Raw genomic sequence first — 19,515 nt, 5'->3', positions numbered from 1 at the left:
GCATTTTCTTAATTAGTGATTGATGTGTGAGGGTCCAGCCATTGTAGGTGGGGCCACCCCTGGGCTGGTAGTCCTGGGTTCTATAAGAAAGCACCTCTCCATGGTCTCTGTATCATTTCCTGCTTCCAAGTTCCTGCCCTGACTTCCTTCAGTGATGACCACGATGTGCAAATAGAAGGCACATACACCCTCTCCTCCCCGACTTGCTTTTGGTCATGATGTTTCATCATAGCAATAGGAACCCTAACTGAGACAGAAATTGGTACCAGGATAATGGGTATTGCTGTAACAGACTTGACTATGTTGCCTTGGAGAGGATTGTGGAAAGACTTTGGAACTTTGGGCTAGAAAAGTCATTGAGTGTTGAGAGCTCAGTGGACTGTTCTGTAGGAGCTTGGAAGATAACTATGTCGAGAGCAGTGCAGACCTTGGAGGCCTGGCTTGTGAGTTTTCAGAGGGAAACAAAGACTCTACCAAGCCATTTGTGTGAAGAATCTGTGGCTCTGGTCAGCTGGAACTGAAGAATTCGCTGCGATTAACAAGAGACCAGAACCACTAAAGTGAAACCTTTGCTTTGCTGGGACAATAGATGCTGGTCAGCTGGGACTGAAGAATCAGCTGTGATTAAGAAGAGGCCAGCATCATTTTGGTGAAATCTTCTGGGAATTGTTTCATCAGGATCAGCACACAGAAGCTGTGTTCCAGAGGCAGCTGAGGTTGTACCTTGTCATGGCAGCTGAACTTGGTAGTGTAAGCATCACCCAGGTGGTACTGGTTTTGAAGGCATGCAGGGGTCGTGGAGAGCAGCCGAGGCTTGGACACTGTGGGGTAGGCTGGGATCCCTGAAGAGAGCCCAGGAGAGGCTATTGGTGGAAGTACAGCTCAGTTGCAGCAAGAGACCCCAGCATTTTGGAGATACCAGTATGGTGAGATGGACCACTATGAACAGCAGCAGCTGTGGAATGGAACCAGCCAGAGTTTAGAAGACAAGTTGTGTGTGCTGCAGAGGGTGGAGCCAGAGAAGCAACCCAGGCCTTTTGGAGGAGCCCAGAAGACCATGAGTGAATCCCAGACATTGGATATTGAATTATTTACACAGTTGGAATTTAGTTTTGCTTTGATTATGACTGTGCCCTGGTTCATTCCTCTTGAAATAAAAAACTATTTAATTTTTTTTTTTTTTTAATTTATAGGAGCCCACAGTTAAAAGACTTTGGACTTTAAAAGAGAATGAATTTTTAAAAGTGAGTTTGTATGACTTGTGGGACTTTTTAAGTTTGAAAATGTTTTACATTGTGACGTCAATATTAACGTGAGATCTTGGGGATGAACAAGAAAGGGAAGGCTGTGGCTTAACAGTGATGTGTTTGTGTATCAGGTTGACAAGGGGTCAGTTGTGCTGGCTAATTTTATGTCAACTTGGCACAATCTCTAGTCATCTGAGAGGAGGGAGCCTCAGTTGAAAAAATGCCTCTAAGACTGGGCTTCAGGGAAGCCTGTAGGCCATTTTCTTAGTGATTGATGGGGGGAGGTGCTCTGGACTTTGTGGGTGGGACCACCCCTGGGCTAGCAGTGGGCAGTTCTACAGGAAGGCAGGCTGAACTAGCCATGGGGAGCAAGCTAGTAAGCAGCACCCTATGGCCTCTGTCAGCACCTGCCTCTAGCTCCCTGCCCTGAGTGAACTCTTGCCCTGCCTACCCTCAATGATGGACTGTGATGTGGAAGTGTAAGCCAAATAAACCTTTCCTCTGCAGCTTGCTTTTGGTCATGATGTTTCATCACAGCCATAGTAATGCTAACAAGGACAATCCCTTTGTTGATGGATTGTAGCTGTGCATACACCAGGCTAGCTGACTTGAAAACTCCCAGGCAGTCTCCTGCTTCTACTTCTCACTGGGCAGTAGGAACACTGGGATTACAGACCCATGCTCCTGGGCCAGGGTGTATATGAATTCTGACTCAATTCCTCACACCCACACTGCTAGCATTTCATTTACTGTACCAGTCCACAGCTCTTGATCACTTTTTAAGGGTAAAGTATGTTTTCTGTCATCCAGAATTGAAAATGCTACTTCTGGCACTTAACATTAATATGTTCTACCATCTGTGACTTTGCTGAGTTATCCCCCCACCCCCACCCCTACTGCCGAATAACCCTTTCGGCTCCTTTTCTTTGTGTGTTCCAGGACCCTTTTGTGTTCTTAATTTCTATTTTGCATTATTGAAAAATACAGTAAAGAATACTCTAGTGAATACCCATGAATTTGCCACCCGATTTAGGAACTGAAAAATGAACTCTCTTCAAGTGACAGTTTCTGGGCTCTGTTTCATGCGCCATGCAGAAGAGCGCCACACAGATGGTAAACATTTTGTGCAAGGCCCCATCACCTCACTGTTCCTAGTGGCTGCCTGGGAAAGCTCGCACAGCCGCAGTCTCTGTTGGACTTGGGCTTAACCTTAAGTAGTCTAACAGTTGAGCTCCAGGTAACTCCTCAAGCTGATCCAGGATCAAGAAACGCATGATGCTTTGCAGATTGATGTTATCACTTGCACTTTAGGCACAAGACTAAGCAACTTTCCTTCTGTAATCTCTATCAGAGGCATTTTTCATGTAACTGATCACTATTTTTGGCACATATGGTGAGTGTGTTTGAAAACAGTCTAAATTACAAATCTGAGAATGGAGTGTGTGTGTGTGTGTGTGTGTGTGTGTGTGTGTGTGTGTGTGTGTGTTTTCAGTCTTACAGAATGTTCTTTCGGTATATTCCTCAATTGCTCATCAGCTGAGTCATCAAATTGATGACTGAATAGCTGACCCTTGTGGAGTGCCAGAAACCCATCGTGACTTGCCTGTGGTTTGGAATCACCCATGGTGTTTAAGCATTTATGCTGTATCCTGGGATGACTGGCGTCTTTTCTGTTCTTGGGAGTGCAGTTCCTTGAACATGTACCTGCTGCTACCGCACACTGCCTTCATTCTGATCTGGTTGCTCATATCACCTCTTCTGCTGCTGGGACTACACATCATAGCAGCAGCACCCGCCTCATCTTCTTCACCTTGGAAACTTGATCTCTTCAGAAGTCAGGCACATGGCACAGATGCTGGTCTGTGGTCTGCAAGCACATGTTCATCACTTGAGGGTTCTGTTGTTTTGAAGCATCCCAGAGCCACAGACTCCCAGGAAGAGGACTGGGGAGCAAGTAACTGGCTTTTGATTTTTTAAAATCTATTGACTGATAAACCCATGGTGTCTCTTTGAACAGCGGATGGCTAGAACTGTGCAACACTCTTTTGTGATTAAAAAAACAAAAAACAAAAACAAAGAAACCAGAACCTTAGGAAACTGTCTTACAGAACACACATGGCTAAGATCTGCTTTAGTCCCTCTGCATAACAATGAGGGAGTTTTCAAAGAGAAGTATAAACCACACATGTTTTGTTTGGGTGCGTATTGTTTTAAGCATTGATTATCTCTTCACTTGAAATGAATAGGATTTCTCCACAAGCCACTTGTCATTTGCATAATATGAAAATTCATTTGTATAATAAGCCCTCAGAGTCATCAGAATTGGATCCTGAGCACATGAAGTTTTCTTTCTCTCTGTGGCAGGGTTTGCTATTCTTATAATCATTAAAACAAAAGTGAGAGAACCTGCTGATTTCCCAGATTTTATTACCAAGTGGTTATCATTGGTACTCACTCCTCATTTCTTATGATCCATGTTTTCTGTTTGCATTAACAACAGAAACCATATCTAAATGTGCTTCTCTCTCTGTAGGACAGTCGGCCCAATATGTCAAGACCCCTGATCACTAGATCCCCTGCATCGCCACTGAACAACCAAGGCATTCCAACTCCAGCGCAGCTCACCAAGTCCAATGCACCCGTCCACATTGACGTGGGCGGCCACATGTACACCAGCAGCCTGGCCACCCTCACCAAATACCCCGAGTCAAGGTAATTGCAGAAGTGGGGATGTTGCTCTCAGAAGTGCATGTGTTTTGATGCTCTTGACTGTTTTTCCTTCGATCAGAAGAACAATGTGGCCTGGCCTGGCCTGGCCAATGCCAAGTGTAGGGCATGACCTGTTAAGGCTATTCAGGGCCATGGTTGTATGGCTTTCACAAGTTGGGGCATGGAGTACATGTCCGAATGTCACTTTCTGAGTGCCATGGTGTATGCCTGTAATTCCAGCATTCAGGAACCCTAGGGAAAAAGAATCATGACTTCAAGGCAAGCTGGTGCTACATAATGAGTTCAAGGCCAGCCAGGACTATAGAGTGAGACCCTATTTCAAAATAAAATGGTGGGGGCAGGTGAAATGGCTCAGAGCAGGACTAATGGCCTCAGTTCAAACCCATGTAAAAGTGGAAGGAGAGAATCCAGAGGGTTGTCCTCTCAGCTCTACATGTGTGCTGTGGCATGCATGGGCACACACGTGTGCACACAGGCATGGAGAGAGAGAAAGAGACAGAGAGATAGAGAAAATTGTTGTTGTTTATTTTTTTTTCTTTTGGGAGACCTGCCACCCAGCTCCCAAATAAATCACTCACAGAGGCTTATTTTTACTTCTGAACATCCAGCCTTAGCTTGACTTGTTTCTAGCCAGCTTTTCTTAACTTAAATTATCCATCTATCTTTTACCTCTAGGCTTTTCCTGTTCTCTCACTTCTGTAAATCTTACTCTTACTCTGTGGCTGGCTGTGTAGCTGGGTGGCTGGCCGCTGGAGTCCTCCTCCTCCTCCTCTCGATCCTAGATCTTTGCCTCCCAGATTTCTCCCTCTATATATTCTCTCTGCCTGCCAGCCCCACCTATCCTTTCTCCTGCCTTGCTATTGGCTGTTCAGTTCTTTATTAGACCATCACTGTTTTACACAGGCACAGTAACGCAGCTTCACAGAGTTAAACAAATGCAACGTAAACAAAAGTAACACACCTTAAAATAATATTCCCCAACAGAGAATAATGTTTATAGCCTAAATAGACAAGATAGAATAAAAATCATAGATACCATAAAAATGATATGAAGACCAGCATTTTAGCTTTTCAGATCTCTCTTGACTACCTAGTACTTTATAAAAGAATTTGAAAATCAGAATAAAAAGGATAGAAAAATTTGTTCTCTTGATTTTCAGCTTTACTTTCCACAAGAAAAATGAAATGGTTAAAATAGAGGTTTATAAGGTGTCCACAAAGCTGTGCATTTTACAACCCCGTCTCTCAGGTGTTAGGGCAGGTATGACTCAAAAATACTAAGAAGGTGCTACAAAAGCCCATGGTCGAAGTGGCTGTAGTTTTCAAGAATATGGCTCTATAAATATTATTATTTTTGAAGTGTACCTATTTGTATTCCTTCCAAGCAGCATTCCCTATGGTTTCTACCTAAGGATCATGCTTGAATTTCTGGCCTTGACTTCCCTCGGTGCTGGATTGTGACCCAGAAACACAAGCTAACTAAACCCTTTCCTCCTCTTTTGGTCAGGGTATTTTATCACAGCAACAGAATGCAGCTGGAACACTAGTATCAGGGAGACAGAGATAGGTGCATCCTTGGGTCTCACTGGCCAACCAGCTAATTATGCAAGCCCTAGGCCAATAAGGGACCCTATCTCCAAAAACATGATGGGCAGCTCCTGAGGGATGATGCCCAAGGTTGACTTTTGGCCTTCATACACACATGCATCCCTCTGAGCCCCACAAATATGCATGAACAGTATGTGCACACACTCGAGTAGATGCCCACGCCAAGGTTCTGGACTTTGGAGCATTTTGGATGTGGGTGTTAGGACCACTGGCCCGTGCCTTAGGCAGCAGGTTGTGTTCTGGTTGCTCACTGCAGCTGCGTGGGTCTTTCCATAGTCTAATGGAGGGTCTAATGCAGTCTGAGGTTCAGTCCTCTGTAGAGCTCTGGATTCACTTAGACCTTGGGCAGTAGAGGCAGATTAAAAGGTTGATCACTCTTCTCCATTCTGTTGCTGTCTCACATAATTTTTCATTCACCTCCTGTTGGTGCTCCATATTTTAGAAACAGACCTCAATTAATGTCTTGTTAGGAGACTCCCCTAGTCTTCCTTTCCGTGAGTGTTCCTCAAGTCCATGTTTTGACCCTCATTGCTCATATCCTGCAACGTGCATCAGCTTCCAAATTCCTTCACCCTCTAGAGCTGTTTGGTCTCCTAGTAACCAGCCACCACATGTAGCTAGTGAGCATGAAGAGAGCGGACATTCCCAATTGAAATCTCCTCTTGCCACACTGAATTTTGAGGCATAGAACCAAAAAAAAAAGTCTAAACTATTCCAATGATTTTTATATTACTTCCTTTTCTTGTTGGAATGATAACATTTTTAGTGACGTAGAAATATATTTCAGACAAGTTTTGTTTCTTTTCACTTTTCCCATGTGTCTACTAGAAAATGTAAAATTGCTTATGTGTCTTCTTTCCTATATGGCAGCACTAAACTAGGAATATACGTTTTTATGAAAAGAATTAAACCTGTCCTTTCCCCATCCTGATACCTGCATATATCAAATATTGAATTTTCCTGTCAACCTAATTAGAAAAGGTGGAATTGTTCAGCTTGCCTTTCTAAGTTTTCTTGTCATTTCCAGTCACCCGTCACCCATAGTATCACAGCAGCAACAACCAATCACTGTTTTCCTTTCTTTTGGTGTTTCAGAGGTCAAACTCAGGGCCTTGTGCATGGTAAGCATGTGCTCCATCACTAAACCTCACCTCCAGCCCAAGCAGAAGTGATTTGACTCGGTAGGTCTGCCATTACCCTGGCAGTTATTTGATAGGTTGGTAGGGTCCAGTGGCCGAACACTTGCCTTCTCTCTTGTAAAGCAGGTACAAATGCGTCTTCTTGCAAAGCTAATCATTAGTGTGATTATAGAAATCACTTCCCAGCCCTGTGTTTGATGCATAGTCGTCTGCCAAGCCCAGCAGCTGTTTCCTTTCAAACTGCCCTCCTAATTCTAAAAGGACCCCACTCCTGCCTTCCCTGCAGCCAGGGGACAGCCTGACATTGGGGTCTCCTTCCTTGTATCTGTACTGTGTCCTCTCTCATATAAGCTTATGTCAAGTTTCAATGAAACTTCTGTTCCCATGCCTTATACCTAAAGCAAACGACACTGGTCAGATAACACAGGCGCAGTGTTCAGTTGGCCACCATGTGCTGCTCTGCTTCTCCTTGCTTCTTGTGACACTTTTGTAAGTAATTAATATTCATCTCAAAGAAAATTCAGAAAGGGACCCACACTCAGATTTTAGCAGTCGAGCATATATAGAAGGACAGATGTTTGTGATATTTCCCATAGGTGTCAAAGGTCCCTTCAATTTCTGTGAAGATCTCCAACTTAGTCAACCCTCTGTCAATAAAGCCCCAACAGACCAATTGGGTTACCCATGACCTTCGAATTATTAGCAACTCTGGTTAGCATATTCTAGGTTCTAGGGGCTTTGAACCCTCCTTTCCCTGAAGGACTCCCCATGCCCTACCCACTTAGAGCCCCTGGTTCTTCTCCAGCTACCTCTTCTGGTGGAGTGGCTCAGAGGGAAGGGAGACTTCTAGGACTACAGGGAAGACTTGTAGTTAAGATTTGTAAGTAGCAGCCTTGAAAGACGTGAGGTGTAGGACATGAGGTGTAGGACAGACGTGAGGTGTAGGGTGTGAGGCATAGGACGTGAGGTATAGGACGTGAGGTGTAGGACGTGAGGCGTAGGACGTAAGGTATAGGATGTGAGGTGTAGGATGTGAGGTGTAGGACAGACGTGAGGTGTAGGACGTAAGGTATAGGATGTGAGGTGTAGGACGTGAGGTGGGTGCACAGTTTGGTGGTACAGCACATGCGCAGGGACCTGAGTTTGACCCAGGCACTGACAGAGGAAGGGTGACTGCTCTAAATCTCCAGCTGGGGCTACTGCTTGGCCTTGCAGTCCATAAGAATACCTGGTTTGGATCTATAATGAGTTTATACCCACGAAGTTTAAAGGAAAAACCAACCCCACAAGCAAACACAAAAACCAGACCAAGAACAGCGTGCACACTATATCTTAGTACTTGGGAGGCTGAAGTAGAGGTATATTGAGCTCAGGGCTAAGCTGGCTTACAGAAAGAGGCACTATGAGAAAAACCAAACCAAACCTGTATAGGGATAGGAGACAGCCATGTCCATGTAAAGATGGGCGGTCAGAGGTCAGCAAACGAGCACTCATGGATCTGCTGCCTGTTTTTACAAATAAAGTTTTACTAGAGACAACAGCAAAGGAAAAGTCAAGAAAAACATGCCACCATCAGATATTTACAGGCCTGTAATCTGAGCTGATCAGGAAACAGAGGCAGGGGGGTTGTGAGTTCAAAGCCAGCCTGGGCAACTTCCCAAGAATGTGTCTCAAAATAGTTTTTTTTTTTTTTTTTAAGAGGGTAGGTGGCTCTTGGAATGTAGCTCAGTGGTAGGATACTTCCCCAACATCCCTGATCAAACCCAGCACCACTTGAAAGGAAATGAATGGACGGATACAGGTCTACTTGCTCGATTTGTAGTTTGAGCATCTGAGGGAGGTGGTTGTAGATGCTTTATTCTTTCTCTGTTCTGGGCATATTTGAAGGGCAGAGCTGATCATGGCTGGCTCAAAAACATGAGTGACACTTTATTAACACAATCGATAATGAAACAGGTAAATATTGCAATAATTTGTTTATTAAGCCCCATGCCAAATTACAGGGCATCCTGAAGATCTGCTCTTGGCATATGTGTATGAAGAACACGCACTCAGTAATCGTTCTAAGAAAGACTTGTCTGAGTTCAAAGTTGGGTCCTTCACATCCATCACTGTCCCTTTTAGCAAAAGTGATTTCAGTAGTGCTATGCTGCTGTTCATTCAGATTTGAACACTTCCCCGCAGGGAAGTGGACTGATACCTCTAATCAATAGGACCTACTGGGTGGTACTAAAGGGAGGGTCTCGGTGGAAAGAGCTCACTGTCAGCCAGGGAGCGCTCAGGCTCCAGTCCCCTGAGCCATCTGAGCTGATGGCTTGACAAAGCTTTTGTATATTTTAAACCTGGTACATGAGTTAACTCCCACGTAAGTAGATTATGCTAAATGGATGTCTCCAAAATAGCTGTGGAGTTACTAAGCACACGGGGATATGTAGGTAACTGCAAAACTCAAGTCCCCCTTTTTGCAGCCATGGGGTTGACGTCCATGACCACCCAAGGGTGTACATTCAGAGCTTCAGGATGGAGGAGCCACGCATGTGTGCCTGGCCAGCAGAGAGCTGTCATCTGGCATGCATCACTCTCTCTCACACACGTTAGACATTATAGGATCATTGCAGCAGAGCTGCACTGAGGGGAAGGCCCATCAGTGTAATAGGAGACCATTCGGGAGGCCAGGATTGTGAGTTCCAGGCCACTCTGTGTTACATGTATACCCTGTCTCGAAACAAAATCACCTAAAATTTGGAGCTGAACAGATGGCTCAGTGGTTAAGAGCACTTCCTACTCTTCCAGAGGACCTGAGTTTGGTTCCCAGCACTCATGTCCATGTTGGGTAGTCCATAACCAGAGGATCCAACACCCTCTTCTCTATTCCAGAATACACCTAAACTCGCATATGAACACACATACACAGAGACACACACACTAACACAGAGACACGTACATATACACATAATTTTAAATACCATAAATATTTTTTTAAACCCTAAAATAAAAAGATCTTTGAAGCCTGTGTTCTGAAGACAATCAAATCCAATGTGTGCATTTCTGTCCACTTGTATCCTGGCCTAGGGAACTTTCTAGACTCCCGTGTTAGACATGGGAATTCTGTGATGTCCCCTTCCTGCCTTTGTGCTTCCAGTTTAATGCTGTCACTCCTAGACATGGGTCCTGCTATGTTATCACATGAGCCCATATTTTAAAGACTGCAAAAACCAAGTGCTGCTAGAATAAATGCATCTGATTTGCCAAATGGTTGCCTGAACTTCTCTTCAGAACTGCTGCATGGAGCCAGGCTCAGTGGCGTATATCTGTAATCTGAGGTCTCAGGAGGCAGAGACAGAAGGATCCCAGATGAAGCTTGTCTGGGCTGCGCAGAGAGAATCTATCTAAAAAGCAAACAGACAAACAAACAAAACCAAAAAGCATAAAGTTACAGCATGCCAGTGACTAAGCCGTTCTGTTATACCCTGCATTTTGATCCATGCATTGGATAATCCAGTGCCCGTGTTAAAGTGTCACGGGGTAGGTCAGCCGTGGAATGTCACCACAAAGGGAGGGGAGATCATACTGCTGCTGTGAGAGGGCACCCACCCAGTGACTGAGGAGCGAGGACTGGCCAAGCCTTAGACTTTGGGAGAGACAAGGCCCTGGGAATGGAGGGTGTGGAGCTTCCCAGGGCCGACGGGAGGGTTCTTCCTTCTCTCTCGCCTCTCTTCACTTTACAGTCCCCACGGTTGCTCCTCTGGGATGCAGGCGAACAACTGAAGAGACCTCTGTGTTTAAACAGGGAAGCTGCTTCTCTGTTTAGTGCTGGGAGAATATCCTTTAGTAACATGGACTGTACAATGCTGGGTTCCTCTGTCACAAGGGAACAAGATGGGCCTTGCTTTCGGTGAGGTTGGACTTGGAGTGTCTTGTCTTAAAGTATAATTTAGAGGAAAGGCCACTACAGTGTCTATGCTTTTCCCCACCACACGCTGACATTCATTGATGGATTATTGTGTTTTCCTTTCCACCAGAGCATGCAATGGCCTGAAGAAGTCCTCACTCTCTTACAACGGCCTCTGTAGCTTATCAGACAGAGGTAGCAGAGAAAAACAGTCAATAAGCAATATTCACTAGACAGTTAATTACTACAAAGAAAGATAATAGCTGGGCATGGTGGGGCACACCTGTAATCCCAGCACGTGGGAGGTGGAGGAGGAGGAACAGAAGTCTATGGCCATGTCTGTTACACTATGAGTTTGAGCTAGCCTGGGCTATATGAGACACTGTCTTAAGAAAAAAGTACTGCACAAGATAAATAGGCCCTTTAGGGAATTAACTTGCCCACTGTAGTAAATCTAAGATGATTTTATTTTCACATAGTTAATTCTCTCCCCAGGAAACATCTTCAGTTTTCTGAGAGTAAAATTAAGCCAAAAGTCCAGTTAGCATTTTAATTTACACTTGGAAGCAGAATTTTGCTACTGTGGCATGCTAAGTCTCACCCGATCCGTCTGTCTCCTGTGTCCTTTGATGCATCCAGCAGAGGATACATGGGGAATTGCTGCATCAGCCCTTTGTGCCAGTGGTCAGGAACAGACAGGATGTCTGTGCTGCAGGCCTGGGCATAGGACAGCTCCCTCACTGCTCCGTCACCCACAATGCCCTCTGTGACCAGCACTGTCTTTCACTTTTACATGAGAAGTTGTTTGGTTTTGACTGAAGTAGTGAATTAAAAGCTGTTGAAATAAATGTGTGTAGAAGCTTCGTGGAAGCCAATAATGCTTTAGCTTACTCCTCATTCTTCCGGGTTAGACCTGGAAGGAGGCATGGACCCCTTACATGTATGCACCTGCTGGTACCCTCATGTTAGAGTCACTTGGGAATAACAGAGAAAAACGGTTACAGGCAGAGCTGTGGGTCATATTGTGTATGTTAATTATGTCCTAATTTGTCAATCACCCAGCTTCCCATTGGACATCTTTCTGTTACCCTACAAAGCTCTGCTTACGTTCCGCCCCATGTCCTTGGGGCCCAGCACGTCATAGTGAGGACTGACAGCCACCTTCCTTCAAGGCACAAACCAGAGAGGAGTTTTGGTGGTGTGTGGTTTTTTGTTTTAAGCTTACTTTCTTCAGAGGAAAAGTTGGAACCAGAAGAATAGAAGGGTGACCCCAGACTTCCTCTAATTGAGCCTCCCTAATCCTCCATCTCAAGAAATGTAGATTTGTGTGGGGGGGGGTGGTACACACACACACACACACACACACACACACACACACACACACACACACACACACATCAGAGGTGGACACTGGATATCTTTTTGTATTGCTTTCTACATTAATACTATTTTTATTTATGATTTCATACAATATATTGATCATATTGTTTCTCCTCCCCCACATCCTCAGGTCCTCCCCCAACCACCTACCTATCCAACTTCATGTTCTATCTCTCTCTTAAAAAAACAAAACAAACAACCATGGAGACCACTTTTTGCCGGCTGATTACTCTGGGTGTGGTGCCCACTCTGGAGCATGGGAAATTTGGTAACTGTCTCTTCATTGAACTGACTTCCCCTTATCCGGCAGCGATCAAATGCGCCTTGGTGGGGGGCAGGACTTCCTGCCTACTTCCCATTCTCAGTGCTGTGATGTTGTCTGGGCTGCGCTTACGCAGGTCTTCCATGTGCTGCCATGGCCTCTGCATCTGTCGACGGTGTCTGCAAAAGTTCCCTCGGAGTCATCCACCACTTGTGGCTCTTACAGTCTCTCTGCCTCCTCTTCCACATTGATCCCTGAGCCTTTCAGAGACAGCTATGATGGAGACATCCCAGTTAGGGCTAACCATTCTAAAGTGACTTCCTCTTTGGGTCTCTTAAATTACCATTACTGCAAGAAGAAACTTCTCTGTAAGGCTGAGTGGTACCCTGAGGCGTATAGCAATGTCATTAAGAGTCATTTTGTTGCTATGTTTATCTAGGAGAGTAATGGTAGTAGGTTTTCCCACAGGGCCCACGACCTGTCTGGCCTCAGGTTCTTTGAGACAGGGTCTCTCACTGAAGCTGAAGCTGGCTGATTTGGCTCAACTGGCTGGCCAGCAAGCCCCTTAGATCTTCGCATCTCTTTGAATCCCAGCGCTGGAACTGCAGACATGTGTGCAGTGCCCAGTTTGAGGTGGGCTCTGGAGATGAAACTTAGGTTCTTCTGCTTGCAAGTCCCATGGTTATCAGCTAAGCCATCTCCTCAGCACCCAAACTCTCCAGCCGTAGTAAATGCCCCTGGATCCTCATGGATCTCAGAGTTTGGGCACCTGATGTACAATGACAGGTACAAGTGTCCACAGGCTGTTCGATGCATGCTCTGGTGTGGCCACGTACAGTCTGTAAATCAGGCTTTTCTTACTAATAATGCCATGCATCATATGGGTTGGGACAACAGTTTTCAGGGGTTTTTTTTTTTTTTTGTCTTGATGAATAATGTCACGGAGAATGCCAAGATTATTTTTACTGTTTTCAGTATCTTCATGTTTCTTCTCATCATACAAGAAAATAACAAATGCCTGATCTATTCATCTGTTTAAAAAATTAATCCATTTGGGTAGTTTCTTACAAGGTTAATAGTGAAAACCATGCTCCATCTCACTGTGTTCATGAGAGCAATTCCGTTAGAGGAGCTTCAGTTTTTAAATGGTTCCTTCATGCAGCTCAGCCCACAGATTTTGGACATTGCTTTTCAGGGACCGACTGTTGTTCATACAAACCCTGTCATTTCTGCCAGCCACACACGTGGTTTTGGGGAGGGTTTGTGGTTCATTTTGTTTTTGTTCTTTAAAGGCCACTATGAAAGGATTTAGAACCAGTGAGGTCATGAGGACCTGAGTTCAATGCCCAGAACCGGCGATGAAGGAGAGAGCTGACTCCCAAATGTGTCCTCTCTAGCTGCTGGCAGCTGGTAGCTTCTGAGGGAGGGAGAACCAGTCTTTCCTGAGGATGTGGCTGCTGATAGGACTACCCTGTTCCAATGCCCATGCACATATGGGCAGCACTGACTGGACTTGGTGGGTTATAGGTATGTGTGTCCATGTGTATATACATATATGTACACACACATACATATTCATATTCTATATACAAATATATTTTACATATACATGTCTATAGTTGTTATATAATATATGTAAAAATATATGATAAAGTTGAGGAGGGGACATGTTGGGAAGATGAGGGGGAATTGGAGGAGAGAAATGGGGTATATATTTCATTGTATACATATATGAAATTCTTAAATAAAGAAAAACCATTTTAAGCTGTCCTCTGACCTCCACATGCATTCTGTGACATGGATGTACTTATTCCACTCTCACACACATCATCACATACACACGTAACAGTAACTAAAATAATGAATATTTATATGGATTTCCCAAACCCAACTTTCCCATCGGAGCTTGGAACGTAAGACTTATCATACCCACAGCCTTGTTTTTGTGTCTTCTGGTAGTCCTGATGTCATCTTCCCAGGCCACCACAGTCACACAGGGGACCTCTGTGGATGAGCAAGCACACCGTCAGACAGCACCTGTGTCGTGTCTTCATGGCGAGTTTGTCTCACATTCATGCAGAAAACAAATATTTCTTAACAGAAGCACTTATTCACATCCTAGCATAACTTAAACTTCATTGAAAATTTGAGTTTCTTAGCCAGGCATGGGGTTGACGCCTGTGGCTCCAGCTTCTGTTGAGGCTGAGATGGCCCAGATACTCATAACCAGCCTTTGCAACACAGTGAGCCTAGTCTCATGAAAATAAGCACATTCATTAATTAATTAGATTACTTTCAAAAGGAAATCTCCCATAGGTGGTATCAAATAGTGAGATTGAAAGGCATCTCAGGGTCCCCTGAGTGTGTCAGTGTTCTCTGCAGGGTGTATACTGTAGGTGTACACTTGCAGACGAGTATATGTTTTCTACCATTGTGCTTTCTGGATTTTATATACATAAAATCTTGTCTGTGTGTATGATAGAAAAGTAAAGACAAACCTTTACCCTTGAGGAGCACAGGGTACTAACAGGAGGGTGAGTGTGGGGAAGGCAAGTGTGTGGAGTAGTGAGAATACGTTCAACAAGGATATAGCATAGCCTTGTGGACAGTGTTCTTATGTAATATTGTACCATGCAAAATTGGTATATACAATAGAATTTTTAGAAAGGACTAAAGAAAAAGACAAGACCAGGCACATGCAGGCTGTGAGTGAACTAGAGAAAACGAAGCATGCTACCCACTACACCAGCCATATAGGTGTCTGTTATGTATGTCACCTGTTAAAATCCATTTCACTAAGAATTTAGAATGCATTGCCTTGATTGGATGTATTATCAGTGCTCTGCTTTTGAGAAATTAATTGCAAGATGCTTGCAAAGTGGCAGCACTTTGTGCCAGCAGCTAGCAGAAGTGGGTACACATTGCCCTCCGTGCCCCTGGTGGGAGCCCTGAGAGAATGGGAAATCAGGCATGCTCTTACAAGGTGTCTTAGTTAGGGTTTCTGCTGCTGTGAAGACACCATGACCACAGCAACTCTTAAAAAGGAAAATATTTAACTGGGGCTGGCTTACAGTTCAGAGGTTCAGTCCATTCTCATCAGGACAGGGAGCGTGGTATCAGGCAGGCAGACGTGGTACTAGAGGAATAGCTGAGAATCCTACATCTTGCAGGCAACAGGAAGTCAACTAAGACACTGGGCGGTATCCTGAGCACAGGAAACCTCAAAGCCCGCCCCCACAGTGACACACTTCCTCTAACAAGGCCACACCCACTCCAACAAAGCCACACCTCCTAGTAGTGCCACTTCCTGTGAGATTATGGGGCCAACTACATTCAAACTGCCACATCACATGTTTTCCATGAACCTTCATGCCAAGTGAGATTCCCAAAAGCGTATCAGTGAGTTGTTGAATATAACCAGGAGAGCACACTGGGGCCTGGGGAGAGGGATCTGTGGGTAAAATGCTTTCTGTGAGAGCGTAAAGACTTGAGTGTGAGTCCCCAGAACTCATATTTAAACACGTGGTAGTTTGTGTCTTAATCCCAGTGCTTCTCCTGGGAGAGGCAGAGCAGACACGGGGATCCAGGGGCTGTCCAGCCAGCCAGCCTGGTGGACGTAGCAGCAGATAACCCAAAGAGACCCCATCTCAAATAGGGTGGGCTTGAGCACTAACGCCCAAGGCTGCCTCTGGCCGCCAGTGCACACTCACACTCCACATGCACACTGAAACAAAACAAAAACAACTCCATGTCCCTGGAAGTGACATGGGCTCTGAACAGTGGCTTCACGTTGCTAATGAACGCCAGTGTCAGGCGGCTTAGAAATGGCAGTGTACCTTATCGCTTTTGATTCTTTGTATTGAGGGGCTCAGTTGAGTGCCTCATGAGTGAACACTTGTACACTTTGCTTTTTAACAATGCAAAGCGTGCAGGCTGGAGAGCTTTACCACAGAAAGGTAAACTCAAGCTCACTCCATCTTGTTTCTTTGATTTGAACTCAGTGAGCTCTAGGATCCACCCCCAACCTCATTAAGCTCACCATGCCCCCTGCCCCCCTCAAAAAAAATCATCTTTGAAAAACAACCTAGAAGGCCCTGAAGACTTCTGAGCTGGCCTCAAATCTGAAAACTCCCCTGGCCTCAAAACAGCTCAATCCATAGAAAAGGAAAGAGAAGCCGGGCGGTGGTGGCGCACGCCTTTAATCCCAGCACTCGGGAGGCAGAGCCAGGCGGATCTCTGTAAATTCGGGGCCAGCCTGGGCTACCAAGTGAGTTCCAGGAAAGGCACAAAACTACACAGAGAAACCCTGTCTCGAAAAACCAAAAAAAAAAAAAAAAAAAAAGAAAAGGAAAGAGAAAGGTCCTCTCCAACTCCTCTCTCCTCCAGATCTCAGGCAAACCGGGCTGTGTAGCCTAGGATACCCCCAGCCCAATCTTCCCACCTCTGTGTGAGTGTTGGGATTACAGGTGTGTATCACATACTCAGCCTAGGGCTGGGATTGAACCTAAGCCCTTGGGAATGCTAGGCAAGCACTCTACCAACTGAGTTATATGCCTAGATGACCCCCCTTTCTTTCCTCTAGTTCTGTCTTTAAGACTGGCCCATTCGTCTATAATCTTAAGTGCTTTAAGGAAGAGGCCTCACCAAAACCCCAGCGTGTTGCTCATATATCATGTAAGGAGTGAACTGGCATGCAGGAGAATGAAGAAAGAGAATCATTAGATACATTGAATTATTCGACTAAAGGGCATAACAACCAGGCTAACTCATGAAACTTTGTCTGAATGAAGCATGTTCCTTTCTTCCCACCATGAGGTGTCTGCAATCGTCAGAAAGCTAGACAGAAGAGCGGTGGATTGTCTCTCCAAGAACAAGGTGTGCTGGGGGGAGGGGGGCTCCTGAGGAGCTCATCTGCCTCAGAGATTCCCAGGTTGGCAAAAGTACTTCCTCCTTCCTTAGGACTTCTGCAGAGGGAGGTGTGAGAACAAGTCAGGGATGCTGTCATGTCAACGGACTAGCTCTGTCAGCTCCTCTATGTGCCCACCCGAAGCAGGAATGGAATAGTGACATGTCCTTGTTCCCAGCTGGGAGTGTTTACTTCTTTAGCAGGTCGGGGCCTGGTTCTGTTTTTTTGTTGGAGAGCGTTGGGAGAAACATCTAGAGATGCATCTGTTGTTTTCAGTGTGCTGAAGGCCTGCATGGCACCTCTGGCGGAATTCTGGAACTATGTAAACTAAGCATGAGCCGGCAGGGAGGGCCTGATTGCCTAAGACAGACACCTCCAGAGTGACTGTTGTTGGCCCTGCAGCGGTCAAGGGCGAAAGAGCTGTCAGCAGCCTTCTTGGGAGTTCCCCAAGCACACAACAGCAAGGGTGGTCTTTAAATCATGAACAGGTCGGAACTTTTTGTGAGCCAGGCGGTTCACTCAAGGTCTTAGTAGCCAACACCAGTAGAAGTTGCTGTGTACCTCCCAACTGCTGAGCGTCCAGGCCTGGGGCACCATGCCTGGCTCTCCAGGTCACGCTGTTCGTGTGACACGCTCAGTTGGTGACTACTAAGCACAGACGAGCATAATCTAGAAATAGGAGGCTTCGGAGAGCATGTAGCCAAACAGGCACATCCCACAGTGATCCAAAGAAACAGACACTCTGAGAAGGCTGTTGGGTGACAGAGATGTCCAGTGTGCCCTTCAACGTGCCCATGTGCTACGGACTCTGTGGAATGAATTTCAGTGTTCAGCTTTTCTCTCTTCTTTTAAGGAGGCACAACTCACAGTCCTGAGGTGGTGTCCTTGGAGAGCCTGGATGTATTTTTAAATGTCATCACTCTGCAGTCATAGTCCCAGGATGAATTTATTTCCGTTCATTCAACCACTTTTTGATGCTCTCAGTACCTGAATGCGACTGTTGCTGTATAAACTCTTGAGAACGATGGTCGTAAATGAAGTTTGGTGTGTGTATATTTGTGTGTGAGCGCTGCTAGCTTTATGTCAACCTGACACAAGCTAGGGTCATATGAAAGAAGGGAACCTTCTTGAGAAAATGCCTCCAAAAGATGCAGCTGTAGGGCATTTTCTTATTTAGTGATTGGTATGAGAGGGCCCAGCCCATGGTAGGTGGCACCATCCTTGGCTGGTGGTCCTGGGTTCTGTAGAGAACCTGGCTGAGCAAGCAGCATCCTCCATGGCCTGTGCATCAGCTCCTGCCTTCAGGTTCCTGCCCTGTTAGAGTTCCTGTCCTGACTTCCTCTGATGATGAACTGCAAACCAAATAAACCCTTTCCTCCCCAATTTGCGTGGGTCATGGTGTTTTATCACAGCAATTTTGACCCTGACTAAGACAGTGTGCCTGTGTGTGTGTGTGTGTATACACTTGTCTATATGTGTGAATTTGTATATGTGTGTGGCATATATGCATGTGTGTATGTGCATTTGTATATGGCATGTATGCATGTCTTTATACATGCATTTATATAAGTGTGGTGTTTATGCATATGGAGTGTGTGTCTGTGTATGTGCATGTATTTTTGTATGTGTGAAGTGTTTATGCATATGGTGTGTATAAATGTGTATATATTTGTATTGTGTATATGTTTGTGTATGTGTGTGACATGTATGCATTTGTGTACATGTGTGGAAATAATGCATATGGTAGGTGTGTGCATTTGTGTCTCTGAACATGGAGGAGTAAGAAATCAGTACAAATGAGTCAGGGTGGATTCAGTTATTCTGTCCATCTTCCTGAAGATGTTAGAAAAGCGTTGGGCTGGTCTTTTGTAATTTCATGTTCTTTTCATTAAACTGTTAAGCTTCTAGGTTTTTCACTTAAACACACTAAGGAAAGATTTAAACACTTTCATTATAAGCCACTGTTTTGCTGGCATGATCGCAAGTGGGGAAAACTGTGAAGTTGAAAATAGAAAGGCTGGCTTGGCCATCGTCCTCTCGTATGATCAATATAATGCGCGTTTGTGTGAAGCAATGACTGTGGCATATTGTAAGTGATTTCCAACAGTCTGGAACAGTGAGACAACAAAGGAGGCATGAGCATACTCCACTCCCCAGCCTGTCCTCACCGATGGTCACAAAGTATGAGGAGCGAGTGGGCCAGCGGCCACCTGTGAACGGCAGTCCCGGGACAGACCCAAGGGCTTGCTAGACATGGGGGAAGACTCAGAATGCTCTATCACATTCTGTGATCTGACAGTCAGGTTTGTCGTGATGAAGAAGCCCAGGAGTAAGGGTAGAAATCAGGCACA

At 45.2% G+C, this 19,515-nt stretch overlaps 1 protein-coding gene across 2 annotated transcripts in view; it reads left to right on the top strand.

The window, feature by feature from the left end:
• Kctd1 (potassium channel tetramerization domain containing 1) overlaps window positions 1–19,515 on the top strand; it is a 101,483-nt gene that overhangs the window by 49,541 nt on the left and 32,427 nt on the right. For both annotated transcript variants that reach the window (XM_059246352.1, XM_059246351.1), the window contains exon 2: window positions 3,781–3,959. In XM_059246352.1, coding sequence (XP_059102335.1) covers window positions 3,796–3,959 — 164 coding nt within the window. In that variant the 5' untranslated portion in view covers window positions 3,781–3,795. The remainder of the gene's footprint in view (window positions 1–3,780; window positions 3,960–19,515) is intronic.

This window comes from Peromyscus eremicus, chromosome 19, assembly GCF_949786415.1.
Source record: "Peromyscus eremicus chromosome 19, PerEre_H2_v1, whole genome shotgun sequence".
NCBI lineage: Eukaryota > Metazoa > Chordata > Mammalia > Rodentia > Cricetidae > Peromyscus > Peromyscus eremicus.
Note: the sequence above shows the minus strand (reverse complement) of the source record. Positions and strands in the feature narration are given on the sequence as shown.